Source organism: Fringilla coelebs (assembly GCF_963513975.1).
Source record: "Fringilla coelebs genome assembly, chromosome: 17".
In the NCBI taxonomy this organism is placed as follows: domain Eukaryota; kingdom Metazoa; phylum Chordata; class Aves; order Passeriformes; family Fringillidae; genus Fringilla; species Fringilla coelebs.
The window spans coordinates 12,893,314-12,911,647 of NC_140043.1; the positions used below are offsets into that span (position 1 = coordinate 12,893,314).

An 18,334-nucleotide genomic window follows, 5' to 3' on the forward strand; every position below is an offset into this window, starting at 1 on the left:
GAGAGCTGCTTTCCATGGAGGGTGGCAGAACGCTGGAGCTGCCCAGGGAGGCAGGGATTCTCCCTCTGTGGAGCCCTCCAGTGCTACCCCTGCCGTGGCAGGGACACCCTCCTCTGTGCCAGGCTGTCCCAAGCCCTGTCCTGCCCTTGGGCACTGCCAGGAATCCAGGGGCAGCCACAGCTGCTCTGGGCAGCCTGTGCCAGGGCCTCCCCACCCATGAGTAAAGAATTTCCCCCTAACACCGAATCCAAATCCACCCTCTTTCAGTTTTATTCTACCAAACCCTTTGGTGAGAACCATTAAACTTGAGAAAATATTTATTATTTGAAAATTCACTTCTAGTGAGCTCCTAGATGCCATTATTATTTTCTCTAGGCTGTGAGTGGGATATATATATATAATAATAATCACAGATTGCAAGGACTGAAAGCTTTTACCCAGAAAATTGCATTAAATAGAACCCAGCAGTACAAACCTGACCAAGGCTTCAGGAAAGCTTTATGTAAGAGCACACAGGGCCAAGAACCAGGCAGGGCTTTGCCAAAAAGAGGAACAGACAAAAGTGGCTGAAAATAAACACAGAGCACAAATCAAATTTACCCCTACAAAGGGTTGGATGCAATCTGCTAATTTCTGCAGGAAGGATCTATTTTTGGAGCAAATGAGATACAAGAAGTGGGTAAAAAAGAAAAAGGTGTGTAATTGCCATGTGAATGGTACAGTCCTGGCAGCTTCAGGAGTAAGAGCAGACAGTGCACACAGCCCAGCTTCTGGATTTGCCCTGACACCATATTTTAATTCAAAATCAGGTCACCTTTTTTCAGAAATGCTTATGCTCCTTGACAAGCTTTAGATATGCTCTGAACTTGTACACATGACTTAAGAAAAAATGTCATTTCCCCCCCCCCAATAATAGCTTGCCATTTTAGTCAAAGTGACAGAAAAAATAGAAAAGCCTTGTGAATGCAACTGGAGCTTGCAATGGCACAGTCCTCACATTTCTCATGCAATGGACTGCTTTAAGACACCTTAAAAATATCACTACGGTTTGGTTTTTAAGAAGTTCTATGTCATCTAAACTCTGCCAACACCGTGTCACCCTTGAAGTACCAAGTTATACACATATTTTTGTTAATACTATTACATTAAAACATGAGAACTCCCCATGCAGTCACTGTAATGGGGTAAAAGCTGTCCCAAACCAAGCGAAACCCAACATTTTTCCTTTTTCTCTGTTAAGGATTTGCTAACAAGAAATCCTCCCAAACACAGATGTTTTAGGGAGTAACGTGGGCCTGACAGAGCTGAGATCTGGTGACAGTGCTGGCAGCTGCACTTGCCACTCCTGCCTTAATTTGGGCAGATCTGGATGAATCATGTCCTTAACATGTGATTGGAGATGACTTTTCCTGCATCAGCGTGCCCAGACTGTAACCACGCTGCGGCTTTGAAAGGAGGCTCTTGAACTGTGCCAGCTACTCCGTGGGTGAAAAGGAGCATTTCAAGAGGTTCTATTAATAAAAGCCTTGCCCTCGCTGAGCCTCCAGGACTGTGCCAAAGCAGCATTAAAAGATTTAAATCTATTACTGAGAGATGTCCCATTTCCTTCTGCCACCAAATAACAAGTGACAACGACTGGCTGCAGCTCTGTAATCCCCCAAGGTTTTACACAGCACCAGGGCCAGAGGGAGAGGAAGGGATTCTTCCCAGGAATATTAATTTGGTTTTAATTTAACAATCTGCAACATTTAATTGTAAAGTTAAAAAGGACAAATTTAATCGCTGGGCTTTATCTGGGGATTCCAGGTTGGATATTAATGGCTGTGGGAAGGATCAGGGAATCACAGAATGGGAATGGTTTGGGTTGGAAGGGACCCTAAAGATCATTTATTTCCAATCCCCTGCCATTGGCAGGGACACCTTCCCCTATCCCAGATTACTCCAAGCCCTGTCCAACCTGGCCTTGGACACCTCCAGGGATCCAGGGGCAGCCAAAGCTGTGCCAGGGCCTCACCTCCCTCACAGGGAGGAATTTCACCCCAGTATCCCATCCAACCCTGCCCTCTGGCAGTGGGAGCCATTCCCAGCATCCCATCACTCCAGGCCCTTGTGAACAGTCTCTCTCCATCTTTCTTGTTTGCCCCTTCAGGCAGTGGGAGGCCACAATGAGGTCACCCCAAAACTTCTCTTTTCCAGGCTGCACGAGCCCAATTCTCTCAGCCTTTCCTCACAGGATGCTCCATCCCTCAGATCATCCTGCTGCCCCCTCTGGCCTCGCTGCTGGGCACAGCCTATTTCAGGTGAGATAAAAGATGACTTCTTCAACTGGGTTACCTAATCCTGGATTTAATACAATCAAAGTCAGCTCTCACTGCTGGGTTTCAGGCGTGAGAGCTGATTTAAATATCCTTTAAAAGTGCATTCCAAATGTTCTCTCTGCACCACGCACTGAAGGATTGTCAGCAGAGTTCACACTCTGGCTCCAGGGCGTTGCACAGAAACATCAGAACCAGATGTTTGTCATTTCCTCTTCCCTTCCAGCCCTTGCACAGCCCGGCCTTTATCTCGTCCCCTCCTCTCCCCTCCCCTCCCTGCCCTGCCACGCCACCAGCTCCTGTTTCCGCCCAGGCCACCGGGCTTTACTTTCAGGAAATGTCAGCAAAATGACCTTTAAAACATAATAGCTGCTGTCACTGCCTGGGATCTGTGTTCAGACACAGCTCAATGAGTTCATTGAGGGCGAGGAAACGATCATTAATTACGCCAGCAGCAGCAGCAAGCTACAATGTTAAGTTTCTTAAATGCAAATGTATCCTAGAAAATTACCCCCCGCTTGATTTGCCTCCTCCTCCTCCTCTCACCACCCCCAGGCATGAATCAGGAGCAGCGCAATGGGAACCCCCAGGGACATGCAGATGTATAATAATATTGAGTTTTGTTTTGCTCTCACTTACAAAAATGAGAACTATTATAATAATTGGAGTATTTTCTTTGGGAATATGATGCCTTAATGAAGTACTTTACCAAGTTATTGAGAAAATAAAAACTTACACGTGGAAGCATCTTTATGGCATCACAATTAACTTGCAGGAAATCCAGAGGGGAGTGAAGTCACTCTGTGGTGTTCTCTGTAACATGGAAATGCTTGTGTCAGAGCACAGAAAATAGGTATTATAGGTGGGCTAATCCAAATTTTACTGCATAAAAGATGTAACTTCTTATCCCTTGGGCTGCTTGACTTGTGGAAACCTCCACCTTGCAGCCTGTGCAGAATAAACAACATCTCCTTTTAAAAACAGACTCTGTGTCTGTTTAGAGAGCTCCCAAAATCGGTAAGCCCACCAAACCACTGCCCATGGCCACCTGGTACAAGTGTGGCCTGCTCTGTTAGTCACAGGATCATTAAAGTTGGAAAAGACTTCCAAGATCATCAAGTCCAACCGGTGACTAATCACCAAACCCCATTGCAAAGAGCCATGCCGGCTTGGTTTTTGGACACTTCTAGGAACGATGACTCCATGACTTCCCCGGTCAGCCCCTTCCAATGCTTCACCACTCTTTCAGTGAAGAAATTTGTCCTGATGTCAGCCCTGCCCTGGCCCAGCCTGGGGCCGTTCCCTCTCCTCCTGTCCCTGTTCCCTGGAGCAGAGCCCGATCCCCCGGCTGGCAGGAGTTGTGCAGAGCCAAAGGGCCCCTGAGCCTCCTTTTCTCCAGGCTGAGCCCCTTTCCAGCTCCCTCAGCCCCTCCTGGGGCTTCAGGCCCTTCCCCAGCTCCGTTCCCTGCCCTGGACGCGCTCCAGCCCCTCAGGGTCTTGCTCGGCGTGAGGGGCCCAGAACTGACCCCAGGGTTTGCGGTGCCTCAGCAGCGCCAGCACAGAGAGAAAATGTCTGTTCCCTTATCTAGCAGATAACTCCTCCGGGCTGCAGCGGCCCAAGCGCAGCCTATTCCCTCGCTGTCCGCAGCCGCGGCCTGGCTGTCCTGCAGGGCAGCTCGAGGGAGCAGCCCCGCCACAGCGCGGACCCTTCTCTCCCCGGAACGTCTCTCTCGCGCCCGGCCCGTCGCGGCGGCCCGGCCGTGGCGGCGCACATCCTCTCCTGCGATTGGCTGCGGCGCGGCGCGCGCGCCGGCGGCGGGGGCGGCGATTGGCCGGCGGGGAGGGGGCGCGCGCGGTTTCCCGGGCGACGGGCGGCCCCGGCGCCGCCATGGCGAGCGTGCACGAGAGCCTGTACTTCAACCCGATGCTGACGAACGGCGTCGTGCACGCGAACGTGTTCGGCGTCCGCGACTGGGTCACCCCGCACAAGATGGCCCTGCTCGTGCTGCTCAGCGAGCTGGGCCGCGCCGGCGCGCAGCTCGGCCTGCTGGAGCGCCGCCGGCTCAACCGGCTGCTGCTGCCGCTGCTGCAGGTCGGGGGCCGGGCCGGGGCTCGGGTCGGGCCGGGGGGAAAGGGCGGCCCCGCTGTGTCGCGGCCTGTCGCGACATGTCGCTGTCCTCCGCAGGGTCCGGATATGGCGCTGTCGCGGCTGCGCAAGGCCATCGAGGAGTGCTGCCCGCACCTGGCCGGCTCCGTCCACATCAGGTGCGGGGGGGGCGGGAGGAGCCCCGGGGGATCCCCGGTGCTGTGGGTGTCCGCTCCAGCGCGGAAGGAGCCCCGGGAGCTGGAAATGCCGGGCTCTAAACGGCGCCTTGGGGCCAAAACTCCGCTCGGACGGGTTCCGTACTTGTCGTAGTTAAGTTCTGAAAGGCACCAACATCGAAGTCATCAGATTGAAAGTTTCTGTGGGACAGAAGATCTGTTGTCCTATCAAATAACTCACTAAACGGCAAACTCACAATTCCAAAAATGCAAACAGTCAAAAAATTTTAAATTTTTGAAACCATTTTTAAAATTGTAAAATTTTTAAATTTCCAAAATAAAAAGAGAAAAGAGTTCCTATTTGTTTTAAGAACAACCATTTCATCTAATTATTCTCTTAATAAAGACCTATTTAAAAAGAAATAAAGCCCAAACCTGATTATTATTATTAGGCTTACCACTATTTAATATGATCTTATATATCTCAGTATGAAGCCTCCTGGTGTCCAAGAAGAGTAGTTATCACTTGTTTGTGTTTACTCATTTATGCAGGAAGCAGGGGAATATTTTATTTGATGTCTGTATCAATACCCTAAACCATCTCATTTTTCTCTTGTGTGTATTAATGCCCTAAAAAATTACATTTTCTTCCCCTGTTTAGGTTAAAACTTATGGCAGAAGGAGAACTGAAAGACATGGAACAATTTTTTGATGACCTTTCAGATTCATTCTCAGGGACAGAGCCAGAAGTTCATAAAACAAGTGTAGTAGGTGAATAATTGTTATCCAAAGCTATTTTTGTTGTGATATCTGTCATTGATGTGATTCCCTGAGGACACAGCTTTGTTTTCCTGGGGAGGTTTCAAACTGCAGAATGTCATTTTTCTCTTGCTCAGATGTTGCATATTAACTGAGAGTTTTGCACACTTTGAGGTTGTTACTGATTTTAACAATTTATCACTTCTCTTTACTGAGATTTTCAGGGTGATTTACACCCTGCAACACTGAGTTGTACCATCGAGATGAGCCTCAGTAATTTCTATTTCATTTCTCATTGATTTCTGATGAAATAATGGAAGCTGCTGGCCATGGGTTTGGTCTCCTGGCTGCAGCAGCCCCTGCTCACTGCAGGCCTTTCCCTCTCCAGGTCTGTTCCTGCGCCACATGATACTGGCATACAACAAACTTTCCTTCAGCCAGGTCTACAAACTTTACACAGCACTCCAGCAGTACTTCCAGAAGGATGAGAAAAAGGATGGAGCTGATGAGAATGAGATGGAGCTGACAAATCCAGAGGAGCTGGATGGGAAAATGGAGAAAGAAGAACTTGATGGGCCTTTAAGGTGATGAATTCGTGTCAAAGCCTTTTAAACCTTTTAAGAAAATTAATCTTTGATTTGTTTAAAGTCTCCTACAGCCGGGCTGAGCTTCTTGGCCGCTCGTTTCCTTGGTGCCACCGTGTGGTGACATTTGTCAGCGGCTCGGGAAGGTGACACTGCCCCATCCTCATCCTCCCCTGGGGAACCACAGCCCAAAGGCAGCTGCTGTTGTCACGTGCTAAAATTGTTGGAGAGGTCACTTCTGCTGCCAGCAAGGAAAGATTGCTCAATTAGGAGAAGTTAAGTTGAATGGTTTTGTTTTCCTTTTCACCGTTCTCCAAATAAAAGGACTCATGTCTATTTACCTCAAAAAGGAGAAGCAAATACTGAGAAGTTTTCACCTGCTGAAGAGATGCTCCATTGTAAGAATAATCCTGAAAGTGTTTGATGTGTCCATATATTTAAAATGTACTTTGGAAACTGTATTTGTACAAACTTGTGCAGGAATTGGTGAGTCAGACAGGAGCTTTTAGGGTCTGGCTGTGTGCTGGGCTTGCTGGCTTTGCACAGAGGAAATGTCTTGCAGAACAGCTGTTTCCAGCTGTGATGGATGTGGCCAAAGTGCCAGTTCATCTCCTTGGGACTCTCTTCAGAAGACAGAAGAAACAGAGTAGAGCCATTTGAATATGTCAGCCCCAAATCTTCTCTCTGCTGTATTTCTTTAGGGTTTTTTAGGGTGTATTTAGGGTAATGTTGCTCTCAACTATAGTCTCTGCAGGTTGAAGCTAAACTCCGTGAAATCATTTGGATTGCTGACTTTGATGGAGTAGATTTGTTCTTTATTAAGTTTTCTCAGTGTTCTTTCATGCTTTAAGCTGTAATATCTCACAAAACTTTATGGAGCAGAAGTGTGGGGTGATGAAATGGGTTCCTGTGTTGTCTTTCCTTGCCCCTGTTTCTAACCAGAGTGTTTCTTACCAGGGAAGAAGAGATAGCCTGCAGTGGGCCTCTTTCCCAGAAACAAGCAGAGTATTTTCTTTCTCAGCAGGTATGTTAATTCTCATTAAAGTGGAGGAAATGTTCCATAACACGAATTTCACCTTGAATTTTACCCACAGTGTCAGCTGAGATGTTTTCCCTGCTCTGATAGAGGCTTGTTGATATCTTGCTTGTTGTTGCTCAGTGTGAGCACTTGGGGCTATGAGTGTTTTATCCAGACATGTCACCATATGCTGATATTTGGTTCTCAGAAGGTCCTTCTGCTCTGCTTGCCTCACATTTCTGTGAAATGTGCAATTTTGTTGGTTAATCCAGCTGGTAAATAAAAAAGGGAACAGAAATACACATGGACACAAATGTCAGTAATTCAGTAGTCAGTAATGCTAATTTTAGTAGCTACATTTTTGTGATTTTTTTAAATTAATTGAACTGCTTGCCAAAGCAAACTGGATTTATCAATTTGTTTTCCTGAGGGTTTTTTTTTTTTGTTGTTGTATGAGAAGATACATGCAATTCCAGTGAGCAATGTGTGGCAATAGTTCTTCAGAGAGAAACTTAAGCAGAATTCTTTAAATGCCTTTAAAAAGTCCTTTGAATAAGGTTTTATTTGACTTGGTCTCTGTGATCTTTGGAAATTGAACACTATAATGTAGTATAGAACTGCCACTGGCATAAGAGAAGAACTGCTACAAAATCTTCTTTAATGTCCTCTCCAAGCAGATAACAACCTGACAATCCTGCACCACAATATATTTTTATAACCCTCCTTTTGGAGTTACATGTCTTACTTGTACTGTTCAAATTTTATTCCAGGCTTCTTTGCTAAAGAATGATGAGACAAAGGCTCTTGCTCCAGCATCTTTACAAAAGGAATTGAACAACTTGTTAAAATTTAATCCAGACTTTGCTGAAGCAGTAAGTATCTTTTTCTTCATCCAGAATGGTTGTAAAAGGATTTCTTATCTCAAGGATAGGATTATTTGGAAGTAATTTATTCTCTATTGAAATATAAGTAAATGATAAAACTGTGAGCAAGTTGCATGTAAATGTTTAGTAATTCAGACTAAAACTCCTGAAGGTACAGGAACCTTAATTAAGCAAAGTATTTCCCTTTCCTGCACAGATATAAACCTCTTAATTTCGGTGAGACTGAGTGCATTCTTGTTCAACTAAATCTAAAACTTATATCATTTGCCCACATTTTCCTAAGTAATTTCAGGCCTCATTCTCCTGTAGTTAAAAATCATTACTAAGTGCAATATCTGTTAATTTTCCTGGTTGTTGCTCACTTTGCTTCTGGTCCTTAATAGCAATTTATACTGAAAGCCACAGACAGTTTGTGCTGAGGGGCCAGACCTGTGGTGTGAGCTCCTGCTTTGTCCCTCAACAGCTTCTTCTTGAGCAACTTCCAAAGTTCAACTCCTTCCTGCCTCGCTTTCTACCTCTTCCTCCCAGCAGCCCTGGGCTGAGTGGACAGGATTTTCCTTGCTGCTGTTTGAAAGGGCTGCCATAGTCCCTGGCTGGACTTCACAATTTAAAGGATTATCCTGCCCAGGTCTCAATGCCAAAGAGAAAAGACATGATTTTAGCATCTTCTTTCTATCTGCACAGCATTTGGAAGCAGTGCTGGTGTTTCTTAATATCTTCTTGAATGCAGACACTGTGGGAGTCCTGCCTCCATTCCCACTCTCACATAAATACAGAAATTCCACCTCTGTAGAGATCTCAGACTCTCTGGGGTCTTTCTGACAGCCAGTTCTTGTAATCTTCACCATTTGGCAGATCCTGTTAGGGCAAACAGCCAATATTGTCCAAGAAATTATCCAGTTTTATCCAGAAATTCTGCCCAGGTAGTATCAGTATTACAACTTCTGATCAGTATTTCACAGTTACATGTTTTGGACAGAAACACCTAGTAATTATAAACAAAACCCCTGGTTTAGGATCTGTACAATTAAAGCTGATTTTGTTTCCCCTTTCCAGCATTATTTAAGCTACTTAAACAGCCTCAGGGTGCAAGATGTCTTCAGTTCCACACACAGCCTCCTGCACTACTTCGACCGGCTGATCCTCACGGGGGCAGAGAGCAAAAGCAACGGGGACGAGGGCTACGGGCGGAGCCTGCGCTACGCCGCGCTCAACCTGGCGGCCCTGCACTGCCGCTTCGGCCACTAGTAGGGAACTCACCCACCCCGGGCCATCTCAGGGTGCTGACACAGACCTCCCCTTCCTAGTGAAAATCCCCTCAGGGGCTTTCTCTCACTTGACAGCAGCTGTGGTGGGGTTGGGATCCTCTTGCGATCTTGGTTTGTTTGGGTTCGGTTTTGTTTTGATGTTTATTTGGTTTCCATAATAACTGGGCCATCTAAGAGTTGACATTTGTCTGTGTCCTGGGTATTTTAAGTGTTCAATTACATTTCCATGACCTCAGAAGGGTCAGTGGGCATGAATGCCTATTTTCATCCATATTTTCAAGAAAGTGTGGTTGGTTTTTTGCAAGTCAACATAGAGCCGATGATCTGGCAAAAGAATAATTAAACCAAAAAAGCCATCCAAGCTTTTAAAATTTAAAATGTCACGTGGGTTGGGATTTATTTTGTTGATAAAGCTGGCCTACCCATCTTCATTTATGGTTTGCATTTATTGATTGCTGCTTGGAGGCATGATGTGAAAGGACTGGAGAGGGGAAGGACACTGCAAAGTTGAGAGTAACAATTTCTACACAGGCAATTCTAAATGTTGCCCCTGTTCAAACAATAACTTGGCACCATGGCCTGTGCAGGGTTTGAAAGCTCATGTAGGGGTTACAACTGCATTTTGGCTTGCAGATGCTGTTAGACTTACTGTCCTGAAAACCAGAATGCACTGCTGATGCTGGAAAGAAAACACAGGCTCTTAAATCAGATCTCTGAGTGCATTATGCATAATTCACATCAATATTCCTCTGGATCAGGATGCTGTATCTTAAGCAGTGCAGGAATAGTAATTGTTCTCCCTCTGTCTGCTCATAGCCAGCAGGCTGAACTGGCACTTCAGGAAGCCATCAGGATTGCCCAGGAGTCCAATGACCACGTGTGCCTGCAGCACTGCCTGGTAAGAGCTCTGTTCAGATGGGCCCTGAGTCGTCCTGCTCAGGGAACTGCTGCAGAGCTCCTCTCACAGCAGCATCTCCCCCAGAGCATTTGACCACCCAGCAGTGGGGTGGCATCACTCCTGGCACACAGGGCAACAAACTGCAGGATCATGGGATGGTTTGTTGCAGCTCAGGGTTAATTTCATAAGGAGGAATTGTTATCCCAGAGATCTCAGTAGTGAGCTCAAAGTTGAGTCTTAGATGATGTAAAAAGAAGTATTTCAGAAGCTTCCTCCTTCCTTTCTGTTGAATTCTCAGAGCCACCTTTAGAGCGAGCAAAGTGGGAGGGAAGGACTTGGATTTCTATTTTTTTTCCTGTAATTAACATTGTAATGAATTGACATTAATGGTATCAAATTCCTGAGGTGCTGCATTCCACAATTCCCTGTATTTTTGTGAATCAGTGAACCTCCAGCACTGGCTGGTGCCACACCAGCATCCCAGCCTAGATGCACTTCTGATATGTTTTGCTGTACAGCATTTAGTAGAAGTTTCCTTAGAATCAATCCTCAAGTGGTTTGCATTTCCAGTGAATTTTTGTGCATTCTGTAACAGCAAGCCAAGTTAGAAGTGCTGCAGCCATCAGTTATTTGCAATGAGATTTTGATCTTTTTCCTTGCTAGAGTTGGTTGTACATCCTGGAGCAGAAGATATTTGATAGCTGTGTTCTGCTGGAGCACTCTGTGAACAAATCCTTACATTTTGGATTGCCAGTGAGTCCATTTCATCAATCCTTAACTTCACTCTGGGACAAACCCATGCGATGGCGATGGGCGTGTGTGTGATCAGAGTTTGGGGTTTTGTGGCTTGTCTGTTCAAAATACGTGACTGGATTTAAACAAACATGTTTTAACACTCCAAAATCTAGCTGTTTCTATGACTTTTATCCTTCATATTAACAAGCCAGAGTTCAGTTGCTTTAATGCCAGAGCATTATTGCAAGGCTCACTGGTTTTCCTTCTAACTTGCTTGATTTTCAGGCAGAAAATCTCTCCGTGGCTACTGGCCCAGGCACATTTTGTTACAATCTGGTGCTCAGGGGAGGTTCTTAGGCATCCACCTTCCCTGAAGCTCAGTGCTGATGCCTCTGGCAGGGCTTTGAACACATGTTTACTTGTAGAGCTGTGTGAAATCTTGCAGGGCAGCCCTCCCCTTTGGTAGATCTGTTGTCTGTTAATGTTTAGGTCTGTCTTCCCCAAATCCGCAATTCCTTTCTTAAGAAAATTGTTCTGAAATGGACTGAACTGCTGGGAGATAGGAGCAGATATGGCCTCTGTGGGGAAGGGAAGGGAAGGGAAGCAAAGGCTCTGTTTTCACAGCAGTTCTGGAGAAATCCAGGTACTGCTCCTGTCCTCCTCCATAAGATTTCTGTGTGGGGGAGTGGAAATTACCTTTCACATCCAACAAAGTGACATTCACATATGTGTGGGTGTGCATAAGTGAGTATTTAAAGAAATGCCTGGAGCAGTGTTCCTTTGTCTGTGCTGTCTTTTTGGGATTCGTTTTTAGTAGTTTAGAACTCTGCTCCAGTGTAATTTGCAAGCCTGGGGTACTCTGTTGTCTTCCAACTCTGGAGATATGTTTTTTTCCTTCTTCCCAGTATCTTGCTTCCTTGGGAATACAGTCCTTGGTTCAGCAAAGAGCTTTTGCAGGAAAGGCTGCCAACAAACTAATGGATGCCTTAAAAGATTCTGATCTGTTGCATTGGAAGCACAGCCTGTCAGAGCTCATAGACATCAGCATAGCACAGAAAACAGCCATCTGGAGACTGTACGGCCGCAGGTATTCGCTTGGTTTGGAACTCCTGGATTAGCTGCTGCACTTGTTAGCACATAATGCATTTAGAGGTGTAACAAGTGACTGTGTCTCTCCAGTGCACTAAAATAAAGCAATCAGGCTGTGATTCAGTACAGGCTGAGTGCAGTTATTTCCATTCTCTTGTGCTCCTTTAAAACTCATATTGAAAAAGAGATAGAGTTTCCATTTAGTAGTGGCAAATATATCATAAATTGTTCCTGTGCCCCCACTTTCAGCGTCTCTGTGCTTTGCTGTGTGCAGCTTTCAGTCTGTAGTGCTTGCTGTGCCTGCACAGTGCAGAATCTCTGGACAGCAGTTACTTTACAAGTTTTCCTTCTCCCCAGGCCCCTGGCTTAACCAGACAATGTAGACTATTGTCATGACAAGACCATAGATTAAAAATGGTTGTTGTTTGCTGCTTGAAAACTAAAAGCTACTTCTCTTGCACAAGCACCATGGCACTTCAGCAAGCCCAGACCTTGCTGAGCATGAACAGTCTGGAGGCTGTGAACGTGGGCGTCCAGCAGAACAACACCGAGTCCTTCGCCGTGGTGTTGTGTCACCTGGCAGAGCTGCACGCCGAGCAGGTGAGCTCCAGGCTGCTTGCACAAAGTGCCATTTGCTGAGAGGACCTGTGGGTGGTGCTGACAGAGGGTGCAAGACTTGACTTGTGGTTTTTTCTGCCCTTAACGCCCGCTCTGGGGGCAGAGACAATGCAGGGTGTTTGCTTGGCAAATCCCTTCCCGGAGGGTTGTACTGAAAGGGAGGGGAGCAGGGTGCATTAATCAGTGTCCTTCTGTGTTCCAGGGGTACTTTGCAGCTGCTTCTGAAATACTGAAACACCTAAAGGAGAGATTCCCTCCCAACAGTCAGCATGCACAGGTAGAATACTTAGCATTCAGCCTGTAAGTTATGTAACTATTGTATAGCAGGATCTGAATCCCAGTGCTCCTGAATTTTCCTCTGGATGCCTTGGGCTGTACATTTTCTCATTTCCCTTGGCTCGTCCTCATGGGAAGCTTTTCATGCAGCATCAGCTTTTTTACAAAAGCATGGAAAAGCTGCCTGTGTTGTTGTCAGACTGGTGAGATATTTCTCTCACCACAACCTCCTAAGATGAAGCTATTCAAGTAGAAATTTTATTAAGAGAGGAATATACATCTGCTTCATGAGCACATAAAGCAATTAAATGCTCTGCATTGATTTGAGGCTTCAAAGTTCTGTTTAATTAGTGCTGCTTATTTTGATATATTACAATCCAGAAATAACTGAGATAATAGGCTAATAACCTGATTTTTGTGTGACTCTGGGAAACATTGCCACAGGAGTCTATAAGATAGTATTTACATTGAAGTGGTTGAGATCCCATTAGATATAGTGTGAGCTTTCTCTTTTCACTACAGAACAAGTCTGCTTGTCTACAAGTCTGAAATCATTAGTAATGATTTAAAAGAGCCTTTTCACATAAAATGCAGTCAAGTAGGTGAGCTGCGATATTGAAAACATTAATCCAGACCTGAGCATTTCTGTTGAGGACAGTAATTCAGTAAATCCAATAATTGGACAGTGGAGTTAGTGTGTCTAGAGATAAAAACCCCTGGGGTAAAATAAAAAGTAAATTCTAATTTGGGATTAGAAAATGAGCAGGCACAACTTCTAAAACTTGTTTCTGGATGTTCTTTGTTTAGCTTTGGATGCTGTTTGATCAGAAAATACAGTTTGAGCGAGCCATGAACGATGGCAGATACCATGTAGCAGATTCTCTTGTAGCAGGAATTACAGCACTTAACAGCATTGAAGGTGTATACAGGTAAGAAATCTTGGGTCTTCATGCACGTGCAGGTGTGTTCCATGCAGATAATTAAAAACTTAGCAAAATTGGCAGTCACATGTGCTTACATTCTTTTCCCTTTCCAGGACTAGTTAAGATCATGTTATCTAACCTATAGGGCTATTCCCTTAGCATGTCCTGCAATAATAATCTGTACTTGTTTCTCTGGGCATTTTAAGAACTGGAATAGCAGAAGTTGGTGTTATTCTAGGGCTGTGAATCTGTCGTGGTAAGGTCTTCAAAATCTGCTCTACTCAAACCTGAGCACAAAGCAGATTTTTATGTCAAATAGCTGGGGCGGGAGCTCAGGCCTTGAGTGAATTCCTCTGTGGCCTGGTTTCTACATCTCCAAAATGGAACAATGTGATTTTTTTTTTCCCACTCACCTTAATGGGGTCTTGTTCCTAAATGAGAATGACATGTTAAAAATAGTTACAGTTAAAACTTGGTATTTGGTGAATATGAAAACCAACATAGTGTTCAAAGAATTTCTTGTCGATTTTCAAAGGCAAAACACCTAAAAGCAGCCAGTGCCAGTCAGCCAGAAGAGCAGTATTCAAGCTGTGGGACCTGATGCTTGTCCTTCTGGAATTGGACTGATCATGAATTCCCTGATCTTTAAATACTCTGCTCAGTGTCTGGTTCAGGGCATTTATACCCATCCCCTGCTGCTGTGCATTTGGTCCTGACTTCCCTGCTCTCCATTTTCCTGTTGCTCTGTATCCTTGTTAGCTTAGGCCAATTTTAGCTGCTTTACCTCATACCTGTTTTTCTCACAGATAATTACTTATGCTGTCTAGCTTGCATGTCCTCCCACTTCTGCTGCCTGTTTGGCCTTTGGTTTTGGCAATCCCTGGTTTCTATCTAAAGCTGTTTTATGAGTTTGATCCTTTCTGCCTGGGAGTTGTCCAGTTGGCACCAGGGAGATCTGTTTTTCCTCCTGTCTGTGTGTGCAGCATGTGTACACTTTGTCAGGGTGCCAGTCTGCAGTTATAAGAAACACAGGTCACAAAATAGAGACCTGTTTCACTGTGTTCTGAAGGGCAGAATTCTATACAAAGTACAAAAATACACTGGTGTTTTCTTTCTACCATGACAGAAAAGCCATTGTATTGAAAGCCCAAAATCAAATGTCAGAGGCACACAAACTTCTGCAGAAATTGTTGATCCACTGCCAGAAAATCAAGAACACCGAGATGGTGATTAGGTAAGAATGTTTCATTTTCAGAGTATTAAAGCCACTTTGCAGTGATTAGAATCAGCCATTTCAATTTGTCTGTGTTCAGACTTCACTTGTCTTCAGATTACCTGCTGTGATTCTGAGATTACAGAGTAATTTCAATTATTAATCTCAGCATGGAGGAATCCTCAAAATATTGTGTCATTTAAACCTAGTTATTTTTAATATGTAAACTAAAAGGTGGTAAAGTTCCATGAAGGTTCATGGAAGAAGGAAACACTGCATCTAAAATAAACAGGAAATGTGTGTGTGTGGTTTTACCTTGGTGTAAATCTTGAGAGAGCTACAGTGTTATTTAATCTTTTGTATGCCTGTGGCATCTCCTCCTAAGGGTCAAATTTAAATGTATTGTATATGCAGCAGTGTAATTAGTAATAAAACCAATACCATTGTGGATGGAATAATTCCCTGGGAAACAAGGGGACATTTTTCATCCAGAGTGAAGGTTTGTTACCTGCTGCTCCCTGTTTGGCCAGGGTGCTGCTGTGCATAGCAGAGCTGTACTGGAGATCCTCGTGCCACACCATCGCGCTGCCGGTGCTGCTTCAGGCTCTGGCCCTCGCTCGGGAGTACAGCCTGCAGTACTTGGCCTCCGAAACCGTGCTCAACTTGGCTTTCTCCCAGGTAGGTCTGATTTGTGTTTTCACAGGGCTGCAGGGCAACATTTATTCTGGGGATCTGGATGCTGTTTTACTCCTGTGAGATTTAAGAACGCAACCTTGTTGGAATTAAATTATTGATTGTGAAGAAGCAAACTCTGAATGTAAAAGCTTTCGAGGAAGTTAATAAAAGTTGAGTTTCATGTGTATCACTAAAATGTATAGTTATTGTATATAATTAAGCAGTATAAATTTCTCCAGTCTTAATGTCTTCAGTTATTTTTTATGCTGGTATTTTGGCTTTCTAGCAGCACAGGTTGGATTGTATGTTAAAAATACTGCTGGTAATGAGTTCAATTATATTGTTTATTCTGAGAGGCATGGCTGTCAGCACTGACTGAGTGGAGAAGCCTTTCCCGCTCTGAATCATTCAGAGAGCAGCTCATTTCTACTCACAAGTTTTGATTTAAAAGAAGATTGTGGGGAAAAAGTTGAAAAAAAATAGTGCATGTTACATCACGTTATTACAAACAGGCATGGCTTGTCCCTGAAGAAGCTGCTCCTATCAGTGGATTCCAGTGTGAGACCAACAAGTATTTCTCTTTCAGCTGATCCTTGGCATTCCTGAACAAGCCCTCAATATCCTGCACATGGCAATAGAACCTGTCTTGGCCCACGGAGCTGTCCTGGACAAAGGCTGTGCCATGTTCTTGGTGGCCAAATGTCAGGTGGCTTCTGCAGCTTCCTACACTCCACAAAAGAAGATTGAAGGTAGTGTGAAGAGTAATTCTCTCTGAAACTGCTCAGAAGCTCAAACCAGTGTCTGTACTGGAGTCCTGCTACACCAGAGTGTGTTACCTGGTTATTGTATACAAAATTCATTTGGGATTAGTTGTTGCACAGATGTTTATAACAGAACATTGTTTATCTGCATACTTTCACACACATATTTTGCAGCAAAGGCTGAATAATAGAAACTAGCTGAGAGACCACGTTGCTAAGACACAAATGGTTTTGAAAAGCTGAGGAATTTGTAATTGGCCTCCTTAGACTTGAGCTGCCTTGGAGTTGTTACTGTGATATTTTCTTAAATATGAATGTCCCCCTTTTTCCCACAGCTTTGGAATCTGCTATCTTGAATCTAAATGAAGCCAAGGCTTACTTTGCCAAAGTGGACTGCAAAGAGCAGCTCAGAGATGTTCTCTACTTCCAAGCCCGGCTGTTCCACACCCTCGGCAGGACCCAGGAAAGGAACAAATGTGCCATGTTGTTCCGTCAGCTGCACCAGGAGCTGCCAGCACACGGTGTCCCCTTGATCAATGCCTTCAAGTGATGCATTTAAAGATGAGATTTGTTTGTTTTCCTGTTTTGGTTTTGTTTGTTTGTTTTCTTTTTTTACAAACATCTTTTTATTGTATTCAGTCATCCGTGTTTCAGAATAACTGCCAATAAATCATGGTCTGCTCTTGAACAAATTTGTGTTTTTTAACACAAATGTAGTTTTCCACCCATTTCACTTTTATTCTCTACTTGAAGCTAAGAAATTAGCAGGGAAAAAAGAGAAAAGACCCTCTTGACTGTGTTATAAACACACTGAGGGGAGCAGTGCAGTCACGAAGTAGTGTTCTGTTCTTAGTAGTGACATTTCCCAAATCAATGCAGGCTTTATGAACACAGGGGTACAAAAAATAGTGGAAAAGGTTAGCAAAGCTCCTTTGTGTTCTTTTTAAGTGGTATGGAAGGGGGAGTCTCATTTAAAAAGCGTCCTTGCTTTTGACCTGTCTGCAGTTGCTGTTTATGCTGCAGAAACAGATGGTGTTGGCAGAAAGGGAAAAATCAGGGTTCAGTCGGAAAGGTGTAACAGTGCAAAGTCCTGGCACTGTTGTTTCATGTGTCCTTGTGCAGAGGGGGGATAAGGAGGGTGAAGAGTGGGAAACAACAGTCCCAGCTCAGCTGAAGTGTTTTATTGTATGTGTTCTCCCCTCAGCACTGTGTCATTCACCTGCTCTGCTTTTATGGGTGAATAGATGAAGATCACAACTGAAGTAATCTGGAGGGGCCAAGAAATCTCCAAGAAATCTGGAGAGGGACTTTGGACAAGGGCCTGGAGTGACAGGACACAGGGAATGGCTTCCCACTGGCAGAGGGCAGGGTTGGATGGGATATTGGGGAGAAATTCTCCCATGTGAGGGTGGGGAAGGAGGCCCTGCACCAGAGTGCCCAGAGCAGCTGTGGCTGTCTCATCCCTGGAAGTGTCCAAGGCCAGATTAGACAGGGCTTAGAGCAACCTGGAATAGTGGAAGGTGTCCCTACCCATGGGTGGACTTTGAGATCCCTTCTATCCCAAACCATTCAGTAACTGAGTATGTGATGTGCTGGCATTGACTGCCAGCAATGAGGTCCTCATTTTGGAAGAAAATTTCATTTTGACTGTAGTGTGCAATTTGAGGGCAGACGGGATCGCACTCATGTGACTGTAAATCTTTGGTGGGTGCCAGTCACCTGGTGACTGTAGAAAAGCTGAGCATCATTAAAGCCCAGAGCTACCCTGCTTGGAAGCAGCAGACTTAACTGTGGCATTGCCACACCAGACCTAAACCTGGTTCTGCGGGAGCTGGGCCAGGTAAGGAGGAAGAGAGAAGCACAAGGGTGTGGTTGAGAGGAGCATAGCCCGGGTGTTAGTTTACGCATTCCATTAATTAGTGCTGCATCGGGGCTGTGGGCAGATCATCAGGGCCTTGATTTTAAAACGAGGTTTCCAACGGCAAAGGGGAACCCAGCTTTGTGGAACGCTGGTGTTGGCTCATTCCCTCTCTGCTGTGTTTTAAACAACATCGAGG

At 44.9% G+C, this 18,334-nt stretch overlaps 1 protein-coding gene across 1 annotated transcript; it reads left to right on the top strand.

The window, feature by feature from the left end:
• Positions 1-4,185: 4,185 nt before the first annotated feature.
• On the top strand, positions 4,186-16,992 carry ANAPC5 (anaphase promoting complex subunit 5). The gene is made up of 17 exons (XM_084217315.1): positions 4,186-4,406; positions 4,500-4,579; positions 5,238-5,347; positions 5,724-5,919; positions 6,877-6,943; positions 7,708-7,809; positions 8,878-9,068; positions 9,906-9,987; positions 10,651-10,740; positions 11,628-11,809; positions 12,276-12,411; positions 12,632-12,706; positions 13,513-13,634; positions 14,755-14,862; positions 15,372-15,519; positions 16,103-16,265; positions 16,613-16,992. Exons 1-17 carry the CDS (start codon positions 4,203-4,205, stop codon positions 16,825-16,827), a joined length of 2,271 nt encoding a protein of 756 aa, XP_084073441.1. The 5' UTR covers positions 4,186-4,202; the 3' UTR covers positions 16,828-16,992.
• The last annotated feature ends 1,342 nt before the right edge of the window (positions 16,993-18,334 follow it).

Coding starts and splice junctions, on each gene's coding strand:
- ANAPC5 (XM_084217315.1), top strand. CDS start 4,203: ATGGCGAGCGTGCACGAGAGCCTGTACTTCAACCCGATGCTGACGAAC. Junction 9,988..10,650: donor TGTGCCTGCAGCACTGCCTG/GTAAGAGCTCTG, acceptor TTTCCTTGCTAG/AGTTGGTTGTACATCCTGGA. Junction 12,707..13,512: donor CCAACAGTCAGCATGCACAG/GTAGAATACTTA, acceptor TTCTTTGTTTAG/CTTTGGATGCTGTTTGATCA.